Source organism: Rhinatrema bivittatum, chromosome 14, assembly GCF_901001135.1.
Source record: "Rhinatrema bivittatum chromosome 14, aRhiBiv1.1, whole genome shotgun sequence".
Taxonomy (NCBI): Eukaryota; Metazoa; Chordata; class Amphibia; order Gymnophiona; family Rhinatrematidae; genus Rhinatrema; species Rhinatrema bivittatum.
The window spans coordinates 57,009,807-57,031,454 of record NC_042628.1 but is presented as its reverse complement, the minus strand read 5'-3'; the positions used below and the strand labels follow the sequence as shown (position 1 = coordinate 57,031,454).

At 43.1% G+C, this 21,648-nt stretch overlaps 1 protein-coding gene across 1 annotated transcript in view; it reads right to left on the bottom strand.

The window, feature by feature from the left end:
* Positions 1–16,808: 16,808 nt before the first annotated feature.
* LOC115075872 (phospholipase A2 inhibitor subunit gamma B-like) overlaps positions 16,809–21,648 on the bottom strand; it is a 120,747-nt gene continuing 115,907 nt past the window's right edge. The window contains exons 4-5 of the mRNA XM_029576749.1: positions 18,687–18,830; positions 16,809–18,382 (exon numbers count right to left, since the gene is read on the bottom strand). Of these exons, the coding sequence (XP_029432609.1) occupies positions 18,195–18,382; positions 18,687–18,830 (332 nt within the window). The 3' untranslated portion in view covers positions 16,809–18,194. The remainder of the gene's footprint in view (positions 18,383–18,686; positions 18,831–21,648) is intronic.

The window sequence follows — 21,648 nt, the reverse complement described above, 5'->3', positions numbered from 1 at the left end:
GGGGGAGGATGGTGAAGTCTGAGACAGCTCCCTCCCTGCATTACTAGTGAGAGGCTGGCTTCACAGACAGGGGGGAGCTGCCTGACCCTCACTCCTGACTTTCCCCATGTCCCAGCTAGTGAATGGTGTGTGGGTGAGGGGGGGGGGGGGGGGAGGATGGTGAAGTCTGAGACAGCTCCCTCCCTGCATTACTAGTGAGAGGCTGGCTTCACAGACAGGGGGGAGCTGCCTGACCCTCACTCCTGACTTCCCCCATGTCCCAGCTAGTGAATGGTGTGTGGGTGAGGGGGGGGGGGGAGGATGGTGAAGTCTGAGACAGCTCCCTCCCTGCATTACTAGTGAGAGGCTGGCTTCACAGACAGGGGGGAGCTGCCTGACCCTCACTCCTGACTTCCCCCATGTCCCAGCTAGTGAATGGTGTGTGGGTGAGGGGGGGGGGGGGGAGGATGGTGAAGTCTGAGACAGCTCCCTCCCTGCATTACTAGTGAGAGGCTGGCTTCACAGACAGGGGGGAGCTGCCTGACCCTCACTCCTGACTTCCCCCATGTCCCAGCTAGTGAATGGTGTGTGGGTGAGGGGGGGGGGGGGGAGGATGGTGAAGTCTGAGACAGCTCCCTCCCTGCATTACTAGTGAGAGGCTGGCTTCACAGACAGGGGGGAGCTGCCTGACCCTCACTCCTGACTTTTCCCATGTCCCAGCTAGTGAATGGTGTGTGGGTGAGGGGGGGGGGGGGGAGGATGGTGAAGTCTGAGACAGCCCCCTCCCTGCATTACTAGTGAGAGGCTGGCTTCACAGACAGGGGGGAGCTGCCTGACCCTCACTCCTGACTTCCCCCATGTCCCAGCTAGTGAATGGTGTGTGGGTGAGGGGGGGGGGGGGGAGGATGGTGAAGTCTCAGACAGCTCCCTCCCTGCATTACTAGTGAGAGGCTGGCTTCACAGACAGGGGGGAGCTGCCTGACCCTCACTCCTGACTTTCCCCATGTCCCAGCTAGTGAATGGTGTGTGGGTGAGGGGGGGGGGGGGGGGGAGGATGGTGAAGTCTGAGACAGCTCCCTCCCTGCATTACTAGTGAGAGGCTGGCTTCACAGACAGGGGGGAGCTGCCTGACCCTCACTCCTGACTTTCCCCATGTCCCAGCTAGTGAATGGTGTGTGGGTGAGGGGGGGGGGGGAGGATGGTGAAGTCTGAGACAGCTCCCTCCCTGCATTACTAGTGAGAGGCTGGCTTCACAGACAGGGGGGAGCTGCCTGACCCTCACTCCTCCGGGGTATTGTGATCTTCCTGCACACAGTGCCCTATCCCTGATACCAGGGGTGTTCTGATCTTCCTGCATGCAGTGCCCTATCCCTATTAATACCAGGAGTGTTGTGATCTTCCTGCATGCAGTGCCCTATCCCTGATACCGGGATGTGTGCAAGAAGATCACAACACCCCCGGTATCAGGAATAGGGCACTGTGTGCAGGAAGATCACAACACCCCCGGTATCAGGAATAGGGCACTGTGTGCAGGAAGATCACAACACCCCTGGTATTAGGGATAGGGCACTGTGTGCAGGAAGATCACAACACTCCTGGTATTAATAGGGATAGGGCACTGTGTACATGAAGATCACAAAACCCCTGGTGCCAGGGTTAGGGCACTGTGTGCAGGAAGATCACAACACTCCTGGTATTAATAGGGATAGGGCACTGTGTGCAGGAAGATCACAATACCCCTGGTATCAGGGTTATGGCACAAGTTCTAGTCACATTGACTGGAAATGGGGGATGGGAAACATGTTACCAAGTTTCCCACTGACAGTATATGGGGGATGGGGAATGGAAACAGTGGGAAACTTGGTAACATGAATAAAGAGGGCAGCCAATAGGAATACATATTCATTCCTAAACTGACCTTAACTGACCTGAAAAGTGTCAAATTGTATCATTTTCAGTTAGTGCGCACTAACTCCCAGTTAGTGCGCACTAACTCCTGTTAGTGCGCACTAACTCGAGTTAGTGCGCACTAATCGGAAAAAAACGATTTTTAACGATTTTTTAACTAAAAAATCGTGCCTAACACGATTTTCTTGCCCTGCCACACGATTTCTATCGTTAAGACGATATGGAAAACGATTCACATCCCTAGTAGGCAATTCTTCTTGTCTGTCACAATCTTTCCTCAATTATACCACGAAAGCTCAAATGGTAATTTCTTATTGGCCCACGATCCAGCCTCCTGGGCTCAGGATGGCTCTTGGGGTTACAGAACTCCAATTTACATGTTAAATCATATTATAAGACTGCAAGCTGTTGTAGAAATAATTACTAATGAAACTGCAAAAGCACTGAGAATATTAGCTGCACAGCAAAAGGGTTTCCGGAATGCCATTTACCAGAACTGTCTAGCGTTAGATTATACACTAGCTTTAGAAGGAGGACTATGTGGTAAATGTAACCTCAGTAACTGTTGTCTTCAAATAGACAACCAGGGTGAAGTAATTGAAGAGATCACCCGCAACATGATGTCAATTGCACATGTACCTGTGCAAACCTGGAAAGGACTTGATGTCAGTGATCCATTTGGATCCCTTGGATCATGGTTCTCTAGTTTAGGTTCAGGATTCAAAATTCTAATTGGCTCCATGTGTACGATTCCCTTACTGGGACTTGTCTGCCTCTGTCTGCCATGCCTTTGTATCTGCCTACGAAGATGCCATGATCAAGTATCTGAAATGTTGATATCTCAGACCAGCGCACAGATCATGATAAATCAAGCTGAAACCTTGAACCTGTTGCTCCTGGATTCCAATGATGACACCGAACCATTCCCCACCACCTTTAATAGCTATCTGTGAAAAATGAGCACATTGGTACTAGGACAGGTAAGTCTCTAGCCAGTAAGGAATAGCCTTAACTAGATGTAACTATCTAAGACAGGCGATGTGCGACGCAGATAGGTGTGAAGGGTTCCTAGGAGAAACCCTTCAAAAGGGGGGAATGTAAGAATAGCCAGCACAAAACTACACCTAGTAGATTGATAGCAAGCACACATGACCCTAGCACTGTGAAGAACTATGAAAACGAAACCTACTGGATTAACAGCCAGCACAGATGACATCATACTTCAGGAAACGAAACTTACTTGGATCCATCTTCCTGGGAATGAGTGCAGAGGCTTCTGTCCATAGTAACCAGGCACATACATACATGCATAAATTTAATGATTGGGCATAAGGTAAGAGGCGGTAAATGCAGACACCTGTTGATTGGCTGAAGGTAACCCTATATAATGTTATACATGCACGTTAGGATACTGAGCAGGTTTGAAAGTACAACCATTGCTTTGTATGGCTTGCTGTTCCAAAGAAAAGACGCATTTCTTTTTAATAAACTTTGCACTACTTAGACTCTTAATGCTGGTCTTTATTGGTCCTATTAGTCCGAGGTTTAAACACTGGTTTGTTCTGCTTCCCTAATAGGAGGTGTTTTAGGACCTGGTGTAATATTTTCCTTTTCATAGATAGGGTTGTTCCTATTTGAGTGCTTGCAGTAGTACTGTTTTGGTAAGATATTTTTACTATATTGTTGTCATTCAGGTTACTGAAGGCTGTCCAAGGGCCAAACCCACACCTATGATGCATTACAATAGGCCTACTACTATATGGACTCCAAGTGTCTTTTTGCAGTTTTCTGGGTGGCACCACTGCAGTGCATGTTTTCTGTACAACAAACTGGTACCATCTACAGGGCACAGCCAGCACCAATTGTATGTACCGGTAGGTGGGGAAGGAGCACCTGGAGATCATTCCTGCATAATTTAGAAATTTTGGGGTAAAATGGGTTTGCAGGAGCGTGTCAGTTTTGATAGTTTGGTCTGCAGAGGGAGCAGGGATTTTTTATCGGCAGCGAAAGGGGACCTGGAAAGGAGCGTGAGATGGACAATTTCTATAGTGTGTTGGTTATTGGGTGGAAAACCAAAAATTTTTATGTAAAACAAAACCCCAGAATTTGGGGGGGGGGGGGGGGGGGGGGCGCAGCACAGCAGTTTTTCACACAGGACAGCAGAAAGATTAGCATTGACCCTGAGGATCCCCATTCAGGCATCTTCACCCTGAGGAAGAGAGATTTTGGGATTGTGCAAAGACTGATTTTACCATTCTCTTGCCAGTTTGGATGGGTTTTTTCCTGCCCAAACAAGAATACTCCTGCCTACTTGGGAACCTTCTGTGTCCAAGCTCTGGAGGGTGAGTGCTTCCCTTGCCCTACTAGAGAGAGAGAGAGAGAGAGACCCTTGCACAAATAGAGAAGTGACTAAGAACTATATTCCATCTGTATGCCCAGAACTGATCTGAGCTTGCCACTTATTCATGCAAGAACATCTACAGAAAAGGCCGCATACGTTAAATCAGGCCTTTACGCACGTGGCTAGGCCTTGCATGCGTTGAGCCTATTTTCAAAAATGCTCGGCCTTGCAAGGGGGGGCAGGGAATGGCAGGGAGGGGCAGGCCGGGACAGCGCCATTGTTCACTGTCCTGAAGACCCAGCTCCCGGCGTGTGCATGTTATAAAATTGACGTGTCCATGTGCACGTGCACTGGGTAGCATGGACATGTGTGCGCACCTTTTAAAATCTACCCCTAAGGTTTTATGTTTGGACCTTCACCTAGAGTCTCTAGTATGTTTATTGGCACATCCCTACAGGAGGAAAAGGTATCCATACTTCTCCCAGGTAACAGAGACAGTTTCACACCTGCTACCCAGGGCCTTGTAGAGGAAATTCCTCACTCCCCCCGCCAGCCCTGAGGTCAAAGAGACTTGTATGAGAGAGATTGGAGATTAAAGAATTGCCCAAGAACCCTATGTGGCCCTGCACCACTGCAAGTAGGGGTTACCATTAGGAGGTGTAAAAATACATGAGTAAGTTGGCAAATGTACACACATGCATTTTAAATTAGCAACTTACATGTGCAAATGTCGACCCCCACCCTGGAACGCCCTAGACTGTTTTATGTGTGTATATGTTTATGTAAATGTGAAAGTATGCACTTATTTTCTACTTTATAAAATACTGATTACGTGAGACTACTTACGCGCATATATTCTAATTTTTATTGGTGTAACATTTTGAAAATTTACCTTTTAGTTTTTAAAAGATCTAACCCTCCATATGCTCCTGCCATGTGTCTCAGCCCCCCCGCCTGAAACACCCAGTCGTTGTTTATAATCTCTTTCTCTTGCTTTTAAAGCAGCATTGGCTGCAGATCCAGCTGTTCCGAGGGCTCCCATTAGTTTAGCCCAAATATCTTGTTTCCTTCAGTGCAAGAGTCAGTGTTGCAATTGATTTTCAACTTGGCATTGCTCATTCCATTGTTATCGTTGTGGACTCTTGAGCCGGAGCGAGAGGTGTTGATCACCGAGGGATCCCCTCAGTGGGGCTAGTCTCCGGGAGGTGGCATAGGCGAGAGGAGGACACACCAGGACTGGTTCCGAGGAATCAAGCAGGACGGCCCTCCAAGAAGCGGATAGCCTATGAACGCGGAAGAACCCCCGAGGAGCGGGTACTTGGAGCGTTCACCCAGCAAGATAGGAACCAACCTCCTCGAAGAGACGGCGTGGAGTACAGGTCAAAGGTCCTGGGCAGGCAGTGAAGAGACAAAGTAAAGTCCAGGCAGAAGGTCCGGGGCAGGCAGCGAAGAGACGAAGTGAAGTCCAGGCAGAAGGTCCGGGGCAGGCAGCGAACAGAGAGGTCAAGAGGCAGGCTGAGGTCAGTACCAGAGAGACAGTCCGAAGGTACTACCTGGGAAGATGAACAGACGGTCACAGGAACACGGACACTGGAGGCACGAAGACGCTGGAGGCACAAAGATGCCGGAGGCACCGGAGGAGCAGCACTGAAGCATAGGGAACACAGACTAGGAGCAACAGAAGGAGTCTGTTGCGAAAGCGAAGAAAGGAAGCAGCTGCAGGGTTTAAATACTCTTCCTGCAGAGACGTCATCATCCGGGGCCGGCTTAGCTCTTCCGCCGCGGCCCCTTTATTTATTTATTTATTTATTTTTATTTTTTCTATACCGATATTCTTGTAGAGCTACAAATCATACCGGTTTACATATAACTTCAATTTTGCCATAAAGCGATACAGTGAAACAAGTTTCAACAATTTTAACAGTAAAAAGAGATTAAACATTCTGGTCTGAACTTTGCCTTATATGATCATTGGAAATTATTTATACATAACAAACAAGCACATCAAAGAATCAGAGGAATTGAGATATTCATCTTAGAGGGAGGCCCCGATGCCAGCCGGGAGAGCGACGCTGCAGTCGCCGTGTGGCCCGGCGCCCGCAGCCCAGCACGGAAAGGAGGCTGCCGCACCGGCAGAGCCAATAAGGTAGGGGGGGGGGGGCTGGCCAGTCCCAGCCAGACCCCCTAACATTCATAGTGTCATGCCTGTACATCGAGGCTGGGAAGAGTAATATGTTTAATAAGAGTTAGGGCTGGTCCTACAGCTAATCTATCAGAGGGTGGAGGGACCAGACTAATCTTTCATTTAGCATAAGAACACCTATCCTTACATGATACTACGTTATTAAATACCAAGACTTCTCTGATTGATTAAACCAAACAAATGTGCTTCAAATAATGTCATTTGTTTTCTCATCCCCATCAAATTCAGCACGCCATATTGCCAAATTTGCCTAGGGCTTATGTTTTCTCTCTGGATAAGGGGACCATAGGATGGCATCAGGGCTCGGTGCTACTATAGTACTATGGAATTTCCAATCTCTTTCCCCTAAAAGAACCAATTTTTCCTCATCAAAACCTTATGAATTTGTCACTAGCAAATACTTGCTCATATTTAATGAGATATTCTTGCATCCCACCACACCTTCTGTGTGCCCCATCTCCCTGGGCACCCCAGGGGTCAGCACAGTTCATGTGAAATAAAGTGTATCTATAATCATGGTTTTGATGAAGTAACACAATTCTAGTAACATTAAGAACTCTCCAGGTTCTTTTCTTTTTATCACTAAACCCCTTGGAGTTAGATTCAGCATTTTCGCTCATCATGCCTTCACTAGCCTGCCTGGATCTAGATTCAGCAGCATCACTCATAGACCAGGAAAAATTGAAAAGAGTTGCCAGGAGTATTTAAGTTGTTGAGATGTCATCTCCTTGAACCTTAGACTCCGAGGATGGAAACCATCCAGGTGTGTGAGTATCCAGGTCTATTTCCTTTGCACCTTCACAGCTGTCTGCATAGTAAGTAGTATTTGGAAGGGACCTTCTCAGCGAGGTTGCAGTGGTGAAATGCAGACAAACTTCTTGACTAGGACCCAATCATCAGTTTCCAAGCAGTGGACTGGCTCTGGCATATCAGAGATCTTTGTCTCTTTTATCTGCTCTGAAATGGCACTAAGGCAGTGAGTTAACTCTTGATGATAACTAATTCACGAGTCACTTAGAAAATGTAAGGTGGCTCCATGTAAATGTGCTGCAGGAGTCCCTGCCGTTGGCATGGAATGTCCTATAATTATCTCAAAAGGACTGAATCCAATTTTTGCATTTGTATTCCCTCTAATGCTCATGAGCATAATTGGCAAAGCCTTTGGCCAGGACAATTTTATTTGTTCAACTCTTTGCTAATCTTTAATAGTCCAGCTCATCTTTTCAACTTGTCCAGATGATTGAAGGTGATAGGGACAATGCAAATTGCATTTAATTCCTAACACATGTCCCAGTTCTTTCCAGCCTTTCCTACAAATTCAACTCCCTGATCATTATCAATGCACTCTGGGATTCTCCATTAGGAAGTAACTTAGCAACAGTGTGTGAATTGTTGTTTCTGATGGGGTATGCTTCCACTCATTTACTGACGAGATCTACAATAACTAAGCAATATTTTAATCACGGGAGGGCGACAATAATAAAAAATCCATCTGCAGTTGCATGAATGATCTCCAAGGTAGTAGTGTTGTATGCTGTTCATTTCTAGTTGCTTGGGCAACATTATGTAAATAGTAAATAGAAGATGAAGATAGTTTTTCAGCTATAGGAGAAAACCTTTGGTATACCATTCCTTTTTTAAATTTACATTTAGACACCAGCTTCCACTCCCCCAGGCACATGCGCAAGATAGGGGAGTAAAGAAACTGGGGCCACTGGCGGCTGTAATAATGATTCCAGCAGCAGCATCAATAAAACTTATATTCATTATTACTTCTCAGGAAGTCCCATCTCAATTTGATATCTTACAGCATATTTTCCTCTACAAATGAGAGATAAATGTGTACTTCTCTGAATGCACACCATCTCTCAGATAAGTCAAATTCTTTTTGAGGTTGTTAAAAATACAACATGGCTGACAGGGAGCAGACAATATCAGACGTGCAGCTAGCCTGATCTACAAGGCAAACATCCTTAACCGAGCTCTTTTCTGCTCTCACTAGATGCTGAGAAAGCATTTGACCAGGTAGAATGACCCTTCTAGTTTGTGACCCTCGCCAGAATGAATTTCGGGCCTAAAATATTATGTTGGATTACCAGCTTACATTCATCTCCTAGGGCCCAAATTAGGGTCAATGACAGCTCCTCTGCTCGATTCTGTCTTGAGAAGGGGATTAGACAGACTATCTTGTATCACCCTTGCTTTTTGTTCTTTTTCTAGAGCCTTTAGCCTGTGGGATTAGATCTCACCCAAATATCCATGGAATGATAGGGGCAGAGAGGCAAGTGCATAAGACAGTGCTCTTCATTGATGATCTTCTTTTCATTAGAGATCCTCTTCTATCATTAAAGAATCTTTCTGATTGGATTGCTGACTTCACTCAGGTTTCTGGCTAGAAAATTAATATGAACAAGTGAGAAATATTAAACTTGGGTCTGTCCTGGGTGCACCATTCCCAGATCTCTGAGATATTTCCCTTTCAATGGGCTCTCACCTCACTTGAGGTATCTAGGAGTGGTCTTAGCTGCTAATTTAGTCCAATTATTTTCACTGAATTACTTACCTCTGAGGAGCAACATTTAACAGGACCTAAAAAATGGTTGCCCTTCTCGTTAACTTGGTTCAATAGAATTTCAACAATAAAGATGAACATTTTACCACGGGTTCTATTTTTATTTGATATGTTGTCTATTAAGCTATCCCCCTTCTATATGGCTGATCTTAACTCACCCATAAGTGAGATAAGGAAATTAGGTTGTGCCTACACAGCCCGCATCTAACTGCAGGTTAACTAGTGCGTTCGGCAAAGCGCACTGTATTGCATCGGCCCCAAAGTTATCCAGGGACGATGTTCCTGGATAATTTTAGACTTGCACTCAGGCACATCTAGAGTTAGGCCAGAAACCTAATCTGGGTAACTCTTGATATCGGAGTTAGCTGGCTAAGTTATTCACTTAACTTTTCCCCACCCCAGAACTCTCCCAACACTCCCCTTTCTTATTTGGCTAAATCTTAGCCAGATAAATACTTATCAGGCTGTTAGTTGGATAACAAGAAAAATATTCAAACCAAGCCATTTAGACAGATATCTTGTGAGTTATCCGTCTAAATGGCTTTGAATATTGACCCCCATGGTGTATAAATAAAAAGGTAGCATTTGACAGGGTTGAATGGAGATACATGTTTAACTGTTTAAGAAAACCCTAACAAGAGCTCTGATTTTGTAAATTAGATTAGAGCTCTGTATAGTAACTCTAAGTTGTAATTTTGTTAATGGACTTAAATCTGAAGAGTTGAATTTATTCAGGGGCACTAGACAGGAATGCCCATTGTCACTCGTATTGTTTGTCTTAATAAAACTATTTGCTTGTAATGTACAGAACAATAAGAATATAACATTTTTAAGTGCTGGTTATCAGAGCTTGGGTTAGGGGTAACCAAGTTAGGACAGAGCAGTGCTGCTCTGAGGGATAGTGGGCTTCTGCTGGTGTGGGTTGTGCAGGACCAGATCTTCTGCCTAACCAGCCACCTACCCTTCAGGTTTAGCCTTCAGGTTCTGGCGATGGTAGGACTTCACCTGAGGTGCTGGCAGGGGAACTGGAAGGCACCCACCAAGACAGAACAGGGCTGGAGCAGAAATACAAACACAAGGGTGCCCACAAGATAAGACAAATAAATAGAAATGAACAAAGGGGTCAGCACACACAAGAACAGAACAATGTCAAAGAAACACATAAACTAGGAAGCCAAATTATTGGCCTACGCAAGACAATGAACAACAAGGAAACAAGACAAGGACTAAAGCGGGCCATGGCAAGGACTCTGGATAGACCCAAGTTGAGGCAATGCACTGTGAGTGAGGCAGGCTTCTATGGATGGCACTGATGCGTCAGTGAATCTTCAAGCAAAGCCTGTGCAGTTCAGACTGTGTTCCAATGAGAGCCCCTGCAGGCAGGAGGGTTGCATTGCAACCAGGATCCTCACACTGGTTGAATTGACCTTAAGATCTGTATCTACGCTGACACCCTGATTTCTATGGAGGACCCAACAACATCTACCCCTTATCTAGTAAAGAAGATAAAATAATTTTCAACAGTACTGAGTTTAAAGTCAATGCAGATAAGAGAGAAGCTTCAGCTATAGGTTTAGATCAGAATGAGTTATAACTAGATTTCCTTTTCAAACAGTAGACTAGAAATTGGAATATCTAAGGGTTATAATCCCTTTGTAAATTTTCATTAGCAGGAAATATGTCTGTTTAAGAATACCGGATGCAAGGCAGTACTGTCAAAAATATGTAAGATAACCCTGAGGTAAAGAGGCTGTAAAACAAATCCTTATATTGATCTATACAGTGCTTGGTCAGGTTCTCTTTAAATCAGCAACAGTGGAAAATTCTTTAAAGACCAAGTTACGTAGAGTACAATAAAAGATATTCAGTAGGCTATATTTGACTACCTGAAAATTGTTTCATATGACGACATAGGAATCACCATTCTGTTGGAGTGGATACAATACTAATCTATACGTGGTAGGAATACTCCAAGATTCAGGCAGTTCTTTAGATTAAAGAACTCACAAGTTTAGAGGTTGCTTTAAATCTCAGACCTGTACCATCTAGGGATGTGAATGACCAAAAAATGTGTTTATTTTTTTGGTTTTTGTTTGTCATATTTTTAATGTTTTATGTTTTCATAAGTTTTAATTTTTTGTTTTTTCTTTCATATTTGTTTTTGGCAAATAGTGCGCACAGTTTTCAAACTGTGTGCACTATTTGCAGAAAATAAATAAGAATGAAAAATTTCAGGTTTTGGGTGTTGAATTAGTTTTGTTTGATACAAAACAAAAACAGGTACATTTGTTCATTTTTGTTTCAAAAGAATGAATGCAGAAACACATAAACATAGAAATGACGGCAGAAAAAGACCAATCGGCCCATCCAGTCTGCCCAGCAAGCTTCCACACTTATTTTCCCATACTTATCTGTTTCATCAACCAAGTTCAGGGCCCTTGTTGGTAACTGTTTGATTCAAATTTCCTGCCATCCCCTGTCATTGATGCAGAGAGTAATGTTGCAGTTGCATCTAAAGTGAGCATAAGGCTTAATGGTGATGGGTAGTAACTGACACATCAAGCAAGTTACTCCGATGCTTGTTTACCCAGACTGCACACATCAATGCCTTGTTGGGTGTTGTCTGAATGTAATACCTTCTAGGGTTTTTAGAAGATGGGTTTTTGGGAATAGATACATAGCTTGTGCGACATTTACTTCTAACTGCTAGAACTGTATTAGCCAGAAAGTGGAAAATGCATGATGGACCAGACTGTAAGAATGGCTCTCTAAAACAACAAAGGTAATGTCTTATGAGAAAGTTACAAAGTCCTTGAAGGGAAAGCGTGAGTTATTTTTATCCACCTTGTCCTCTTTATTCAAATGAAGCAGGCTTGCTACTGATATGAACAGCAGTAGACATCGCAATTCGAAGGTTATGTTAATATGTTTAATGATTTTGTAGACAGACACTCATAGTTAGCAATGTCAATACATTTAAATACATATTTGATAAAGGTGTACAATACATATTCTTATCAGAGTACAAGAACTGCGTTAAATATAGTATGGCATGGACTTTGATTTTCTTTTCCTGTCATTTTATTATGGATCTTTACCATGGTTATATGTTGACATGACATGTACAGAATCTGTTGCAGTTCTATTGGCTTTTTCATATGTTATTGGATTATACACATATATGTTTCTAATTAAAACAAAGTTAAAAAAAAAAAACCCCTGAGGTTGTATCTTCAATTGTAAGCAGAAACTCTGAGGGAGCTGGTGCATATGCTGGGGCAACCTACCTTAAAACGAGAATTATGTGTACTTAATGCAGAGTTCAGAATCCAGGCTCTTGCCTTATTTCTGTATGGATTTAAGGAGGCAGTTTGGAATTATCTGCATTCAGAGTCTGTGGGTGCATTTAACCTGCCAACTCGCCCCAGTTTTCCAAGCTGATATGGGCTTATCCTTTTGCTTTGAATTTTGCCCTGGTCTTTTGCATCTGCTTTCGCTGCGGCTATTTTTCTCATGTAGAAGCTGAAAATGCCATCCACGTACATTATTTCCCTTCCCATCACCTGAAAAAGCCGCCCCCCGGGTACCTCCTCTTACTGTGACTACCCCCCCCCCCTCATAAAATACATCTCAAAAAATATAAATATTGCCAACCCAGCCATCATTCTCGGAGATCTCAATCTCCATGTTGATTGTGACCCCCTCTCCACATCATGCGAAACTATATTGTTAGCTATGAATGCCCTTGGATTCAAACAGATCGTGACTAACCCCACGCACAAAGCGGGTCATACCCTTGACCTTATATTTACTAACACCTTAATCCAAGCTGACCACCCCTTTTGTACGCCCATTCCCTGGTCAGATCACTACCGTATTGACACATGGTGCACTATACAAGATTCCCCCCAATCCTCTCAACCTACAAAAACAATTAGTTTTCGCAAACAGGCTAAAACCGAAGATATCATAGAGGCCCTTTCAGAGGAACTACCTAACCTAGACCTTACAGATGCTAACTCCGCTACCTCTTCATGGTTCCAAATCACCACCAACATAGCAGATAGACTCTGCCCCTCTCAAACCAAAAAATCAACTTAGAAAAGAATAACAAAAAACCATGGTATGTAAATGAGCTTAAAACCATGAAACTGAAACTTCGTAAATTAGAAAAAACCTGGCGAAAGAACCGCCTCCCAACCACCTTATCACAGTTTCGCACCCATCTACACACCTACAGGAAGGCCACAGAAAAAGCAAAGAAAGATTTCTATGCCACAAGAATCCATCAATTCCAGTTCAACCCACAAGCCCTCTTCCAATACGTAAACAGCTCATTACATCTCCAGACAGATGCAACCCTGACAATGATGATGAAACTAAATGCGAGAAATCTAGCATCTTTACTTCCTTTCTAAAGTGGAAACCATTATGGCACGCTTCACAGCTCATTCTGGCTCCCCAAACCCATCAGCACCTAAAAACACCCCAATAGACGACACCAATCAAAGCATACAATCACACCCACACACAAAAAACCCAAACTCTTCACTATTGAAATTCGAAAACACATCTGCACTAGAAATTGAAAACACTCTCAAAAAAATCAAACCGGCCTATTACCCCTCAGACAACCTGCCCACCAACATACTACTCACGAGCCCGGCTACCACAGCCAAACACATCGCAAACATCCTGAACAAATCCATTACTCTAGGCCAAGTCCCAGAGCAACTCAAGCATGCCATTATCAAACCCACTCTCAAAAAACCTAATTTGGATCCCAATGAACTAGCCAACTATCGCCCAGTATCAAACCTCCCATTCCTCTCCAAAATACTGGAAAAGATTATCAACAAACAACTCACCGAATACATTGATGAACACAATATACTCTCCACATCCCAATATGGTTTTCGCAAACACCATAGCACAGAAACGCTACTCATCACACTCTCAGAATCCATACTTAAAGCCATGGACAACGGACAATCCCACATACTTGCACTGTTAGGACATCTCCGCGGCAATTCGACACCATCAATCACCTCACACTCATCAAACGCCTCATGGAAATTGGCATTGCTGGCACAGCCTTACTATGGTTCCAATCATACCTTAGCGACAGAAGCTATAGTGTAAAAATTGGTTGTAACAAATCCAACCCTGTCAAACTATCTCAAGGAGTACCACAGGGTTCATCCCTCTCTTCAACACTCTTTAATATATACCTCCTCCCCCTCTGCCATCTCCTCTCTAAACTGGGTATCCAGCACTTTATATATGCTGACGACGTGCAGATACTCATTCCTATTAATTATTCCATTACAAATGCAATGAAGATCTGGAACTCTGCTCTATCTGAGATAAATAAACTACTCTCCAATAATTTCCTTGCACTCAATACTAACAAAACAGAACTACTCATTCTTTCTCCTCCTAACAACCCCTCACGCAGTCTCTCCCCCCCCCCCCCCCCCCACCCCCCAGCTGCCCTCCTACCCTACAAGTCCGCAACCTTGGAATTATGATAGATAACCAATTTAACCTCAAAAAATTCATTTCGGCCACTATAAAAAGCGGATTCTTCAAACTCCACACCTTGAAGAGAATCAAACCTCTTCTTCACTCCTCTGACTTCCGCACAGTACTGCAAGCTATGATCCTGTCCAAACTTGATTATTGCAATGCTATCCTCCTAGGCTTACCAAAAAGTACTCTACAACCGCTACAGTTATTACAAAATGCTGCTGCACGCATCCTTACCAATACTCACCGTCATGACCACATCACTCCCGTCCTCCAATCATTACACTGGCTCCCTGTAACCTCCAGGATAGTATATAAAGTACTCACGCTCATACACAAAGCCATTCATAACCATGACATGCAATGGTTCCCAGAACATCTCCTGCTTCACACTCCGACCAGACCCACAAGAACGCCCCACCAGGCCAAACTCCAGACTCCCTCTCCTAAGCTCATGAAACACACCACCTTTAGAGAGCGATCATTCATCATTGCAGGCACTGCCCACTGGAATAAAAATGCCTTCCCAACTACGCCAGGAACCTTGCCCACAAAAAATTCAAGCACAATCTTAAAACATGGCTGTTCAAACTAGCGTACCCGGACTAACGAATTGACTCCCTCCAAAGATGCGACATGACCTCCCGACTGAACTCTTGCCCTTTCTGCTTACTCTCCCCATCCTTCCACCCACTGTGGATATACTCCCCCCTTCCCCTCCCCTAATTACTTTCCCCTGCTAATTATTCTGATTGCATTGATGAACGCCCTTGTAAAAACTAACATGTACATTTGTATATAATTCTCGTATTATCTACTCCTGTCCTTTGTTTACCCCCCTCCCTGTTAAAAAATGTTATTATTGTAAAGCTTGTTGCTCAGTTATGTTACATTGTGAACCGAGGTGATGTTTTGCAAACGTGCCTCGGTATATAAAAACCCGTAAATAAATAAATAAATAAATAAGTTTGCCAAAAGCGCCTGCGAAACAAAGTGCAGAATTTTAGCCATACTGAGGGAGGGAAATGTTAAGAGTGCCGATAATGAGGGTAAAATGATTTTTTATCTGCAGAAATTGTTTCAAAATTGCATATGTAAATATATGTTTGGGCAACAGTGTAAATATGTATCTATTTGATTATACATAAATGAACTAGAAACGTTTTGCTAGTCCAATCCCCACAGCTCTGCCAATACACCTCAGTGCTGCCGGGCAGCACTTCCTCAGCAACCCACAGTCCTGAGCTGCCCGACAGCACTGCACCCTGCCATTCTAGTATGAGGTGCTCCTCCACAGCTTTGGCAATGAAACCTCAGGTGTATCGTAAGGAAACATTTGCATGTCATAATTAATATTTTTATTTTAATCACCTTCATTTACTGTTCAGAGGTTATGGATTGTGAAGTTGGGGAACGGGAGTGTAAGTGTGAATCTGTCAAAGTATGTGTGTGTGTGTGTGTGTGTGTGCTAGTGGAGCCCTCTAGATTCCTAATATTTACCTTCATACCTGATCAAATCCTTTGAACCTAGCACTGGGGATCCTGGATGTTGGAGAAGGGGTAGTGTTTGCTGTTATTTGGAAATGAAAAACATAAGACTCAAGTAGGTGCTAGAAGTTTACTTTTCATCAACAACTGTGAAAAACCAACAAGCTGTGGGCCTGATTTATGAAGGATTTTTTCTTATTCTGTATGTACTGGGGCAAAAGCTTAGTGAAACAGGACCTACTTAGCTAAACCATTGGTCTGCATTAATGCAGGGGCGACCGCTTTCAGAGTACTGCGCCGATCAGGTCACTTGTGTAAAATATTTATTTGATATGCTGCATTATTGCTTGTTTTGTATCTATTGTAAATGACTCTGAAATAAAAAGTATTATAAAAAAAATAAAGAAAACTGTCTTCTCCGATCTGTTGCTGAGATCACTGCCCAGATTATGACATCAGTGAATTAATCTGGCAGGAAGAGAGGACAGCAGGCTGGTTTCTAAAATGCTTTTTCAATTTGTCCCACCGACTTCAAATTGGTGTACTGAGGAGTGGGCACTTACCAGTGGCATAGGCTGTAGTTTAAATGACACTGCTGATTTTGATTTAGTATATCACTAGTTCAGCTATGCATACTGTTTTGGGTGGTTGGATATTATTAGGCAGTTAATAAATCTATTAAATAAATGAAATAAATCCACAATGAGATACATTCAAAAGCTGCTCTTATCCTATTTCAGGTTCAAAAGGTAAGACACACACACAGGAAAGGACTGACGCTCCTGCAGTGAAAACAAATTTCCTTTCAGTCTTTATTATGAAGCCATAAAACATTGGTTTAATCTTCCACAGCCGGGCACAGACTTCAGCAATGCTACATCATTAGGTGTGTTTGGCTGCATAAGGAGAGCAGTCACCAGTAGGAAAAAGGAAGAAACACTGCTCTTTTACAGCACACCAGTGAGACCCCAGTACTGTGTGCTGCCTCAAAGATGGTACACGGCCTGCAGCAAAACTGCTAAATAGAGAAACTTAAGGAACTTGCTAAAGGAAAGAAGGGAAAGGGGATATGATAGAAACATTCAACTATCTGGCAGGTTTCAATAAAAGTACAAGGAGGCAGCATTTTAAATAAAAAAAAAAATAGCTCAAGGCAAAGGGATATGATAGAATATTGAAATGAAGTGGGCTCGGAGGAAATATTCCTTTACTGGAAGGGTGGAGGAATCCAGGAGAGCCACCATAGAAGGATGGTGACAACCAAAGCAGATCCACAATTCAAGCTCGCTTGGAGAGTGCGAGGAAGGCAGATAACATGAGAATGAGTAGGGCCTGCAGTGAACAGTAGGCAGGGACAAGTGGGCAGGCTAAAAGCTCCTTACCTGCCAGTGATTACTGAGTCACTATTTCGGAAAGTCTGAGGCAGGTTACAGAGTTTCTGATTGAAATGGATCTTTTATGGCTTTGTAAGGAATGTTTGAGAAGAGTGTCTTTCATCAGTATGGACCTGCCTGTTCTTGCATTTTAATATTTGCATGTGAAATAATGTTACACGTTTCTGTTTCGCATGCTGTTTGTTTCACAATAATTTTCTTTTTAAAGTTATTTTACTGAATAACATATTGAACTTATGTGCACAAAATAAAAAGCCATTCAGAAACTGAACAGATTCTGTTGTACAATTAGCAGACAAGGCATGTAGGGCAATCTTTAGCATGCTGAGCTTAGTAAGGAACCACAGATGGAACTGAGAAGAAACCACAAGCTGCATGGGTTGTGTGGTCTGAAAAGCTGCTGGGTATTTCTCCTGTGTTATCTCAGCAGAAAGTGGAAGAGGAGCTCTATCAGGAGTCCAGTGAGGACTGGAAAGAAGGACGAGGCCATTGGGAGAGAGGTTTAATCAGGAGTCCAGCGAGGAGTGGAAGGAAGAGGCCATTAGGAGAACAATCAGAAGGTGAGGAGTGAAAGGAGGAGGCCGTGAAGAGAGAAGCTTCATCAGGAAGAGACCAGTGAGGACTGGAAGAATGAGACCATTAGAAGAGGAGCTTCATCAAAAGCCCAGGGAAGAAGAAGGAAGAGGCCATAAAGAGAGAAGCTTCATTAGAAGGTGCCCAGAGAGGGCTGAAGGAAGCCTTTAGGAGAGGAGCCCAGCAAGACCAGGAAGGAAGAGATGATTAAGAGAAGACTTTCAGAAAGATAAGCCCTGTGACAGCTAAAAGGAAGAGACCAAGCTGAGGGTGGGTGCCGCTGCTGCACTTAAAGTTCATCTCATAGTTGTCTTTGTAATAGGCAGGGTTGTCCTTGCTTTCACAAAGGTTTCTGGTGGCACATCCATGCACAGCACTTTTCGCCTCCATTGTACCTGTGCAGATAAACAAACATGTTATCAATATCCCTGTGATCGTGTTACTAATATCTCTCTGCTACTGGGAGAACAGCATTGCTGAGATCATGCTATCAGCATCTTTTTGATTGCGTTATCTGCAACCATTTATTTTGCCATTATTCCTGAGACCATGCTAGAATCCCTATGACCATGTTATTAGCCTGCTGATACTGTGACTGTCAGGATACTGAAAACTCGAGGAGCAAAAGACCAGGGCTGCTTACAACCCTGTGCATTCCAGCAGGACATACCCTGCAGACTATGGCCTCACTAGACTTACCTGTTTTCACTGTCACGTCATACTCGATACACCTGTCCTCTGCTCCCTTACAGGTTGTGTTCTCTTTCCTGTCGCAGGTATGAGATGACAGAGAATAGCAGGATGGGCAGGAAAGGCCATTCACGTCTGTTTCCGTACGAGGCACTGAGAACAGAGATAAGACATGAGAGGGCTTTTGTACATTTTATGAAAATAAATACATTGCTAGTGAAATCTTTTGTTTAGTTTTTCATCATCATTGTTTATTTGTGACATGCTTTTCCAGCAAAGAGAGTTCAAAGTGAGTTACTTTAAAAATTGTCAGTGTTCAGATACAATTACACCAATAGCAAATTCAGAAACAGTGTACCAAGACAGTATCACAAGCACGCAAAAAAATATGAAAGGATAGTTACATTATGTCAATTTTTTTTTTCAAAATAATTTTTATTAATAGGAAGACGCTACACAAATCTGAGATAACAATAGCAGATGCAAACAGAAAAAAAACCTGCATACAATACAAGCGTTGCACAAAAATGTGTAGTTCAACAACCAATCCTCTGTCAACGTACTCCCCGGTTTTCTGTTTTTATATCCTCCATGCACTCCTGACCCTACCACCCCCACCCCAAATACCCAGCTCCAAAGCATCCTCATTCATACCGCATGCATACCACAGACAGACCGCGCATCCCCCCCTAATCTAACCCCCCCTCAGAACCTCATTTAAGACCATATGGCCTTGTACCCAGTGTTATTAAGCTCAGTTTGCAGAGCCAGAGGAAACAGGGCATAACATGCATTCCAACAGGCAGTATATATTTATTTATTTATTGTTTTTGTTATACCGAGTTTCATGATAGGCATCACATCAACCCGGTTTACAAATAACAAGGAGTGTAAAGCATAACGTAACGTAAAAAACAATATTTTCAATAAGAACCTTGAACTTTAAATACAGTGAATCAGAAAAAGGGAGAGGGAAAGTTACAAAAAACAAGGAAAATAAACTTGGGATGGAAGGGGAGAAATTGAACAGCACAATATTTACATTTCAGCCTATTGATACATTAGAATAGCAAGTGAAAAATGAAACAGTACATAGGTAATCAAATGAATAAATATGACAGTTGTGAATGGTAATAGTATGATAAATATTCAGCAGGAATTAGTGAGAGAGGGTTTGAGGTTGGTTGATTCGTGTTTACATTCCATTATTGCATACGAGTTAGTGCTAGTGAGAGGAGGTTTTATTCAAGGCTTGGAAATGCTTTTTTGAAAAGCCAAGTTTTTAGTCTTTTCCTAAATGTTAAAGAGCATGGCTCTTGTCTCAAATCAGGTGGGATCGAGTTCCAGAGAGCTGGACCTGCTGATGAGAAGGCTCTGAGACTCAAGGATTTATGTTGGTAGGTTTTGGCCTTTGGAATTTGGAGTGACTCTTTGTAGTGTTCCCCGATAGGCCTGGCGGAGGTGAATTTTTTAAGTGGTATTTGTAGGTCAAGTTGCGTGTGTTGGTTGATAGTTTTGTATATGATGTTAATGGTTTTGTACATGATTCTATAGTGGATCGGAAGCCAATGGAGGTTTTTGAGAATAGGTGAAATGTGGTCAATTTTCCTGGAATTTGTAAGGACTCTGGCTGCAGAGTTCTGAACCATTTGTAAAGGTTTGGTGTAAGAAGCTGGGAGGCCTAATAGTAATGAGTTGCAATAATCTAGTTTGGAAAAGATTATTGCTTGCAAGATTGTTCTGAAGTCCTGAGTGTGAAACAGCGGTTTTATTCTTTTCAGGATATGTAATTTGTAGAAGCAATCTTTGGTGGTTTGGTTAATGAATGTTTTGAGGTTGAGACGATTGTCTAGGATGGCTCCTAAGTCTCTTACGTGGGTTGTTTGAAGGAGTGTGGGTGGTTTAGGAAGTGTGTTATTGTTTTCCGGTGATATGAGCAGGAATTCTGTTTTCGAAGCATTGAGTACAAGGTTTAGACTGTTGAGGAGAAGTTTAATTTCTAATAGGCAACTGTCCCAGTATTCCATTGTTTTTGAGATTGATTCTTTTATAGGGATTACGATCTGTACGTCGTCTGCAAAAAGGAAATGTTTCAGGCTTAATTTTGTTAGTAGTTGGCAGAGTGGTAGCAGGTAGACATTGAAAAGGGTGGGTGAAAGTGATGATCCTTGCGGCACTCCTCTATTAGAAGGGTGGTATTGGGATTCTTTATTATGAATTTTGACTCTGTATCCTCTGTTTTCTAGAAATGTTTTGAACCAGTTTAGTGTGGCACCTGTTAAACCAATGTTTGCCAGCTGTTTTAGAAGAAGGGCGTGGTTGACGGTGTCAAAGGCCGCCGAGAAGTCAAGGAGGATTAGAAAATATGCTTGGCCTTTATCAATACCAGAGAGTAGGTAGTCCATGAGTGAAATTAGTAGCGTTTCGGTGCTTGCGGCTTTGCGAAAACCATATTGGTTTGGGGACAGAATACTGTGGTCCTCTAGGTAGTTGGATAGTTGGGTGTTTACCAGTTTTTCCATGATTTTAGCTATAAATGGTAGGTTGGAAATAGGGCGGAAGTTGTTGGGATCACATGCATTTAGATTTGGTTTTTTTAGCAGTGGCTTGATTGAGGCAGTTTTTAGGTCATCTGGGTAGATGCCATGTGATAAGGAGCAGTTTATAATATCTGCTAGGGTTTTTGCTATTGTGTCCGGGATAAGAAGAAGCATTTTGGTAGGGATTTGATCAAATGGGTGTGATGACGGTTTCATTCTTTTTAATACATTTTGTATCTCTGTGATTGTGATGGGTTGAAAGGCATTAAGCTGGATGTCTTTATTTTGGGGAAGATATGTGTTATCTGGAGACGTAGTGTTTGGAATCAGCTGATTAAGGAGATCCGATATTTTTTTGTTAAAATGAAGAGCCAATTCGTCTGCTTTAGTCTGGGCTTGTTCGGGTGGTATATCTGGAGTGATAGGTTTAG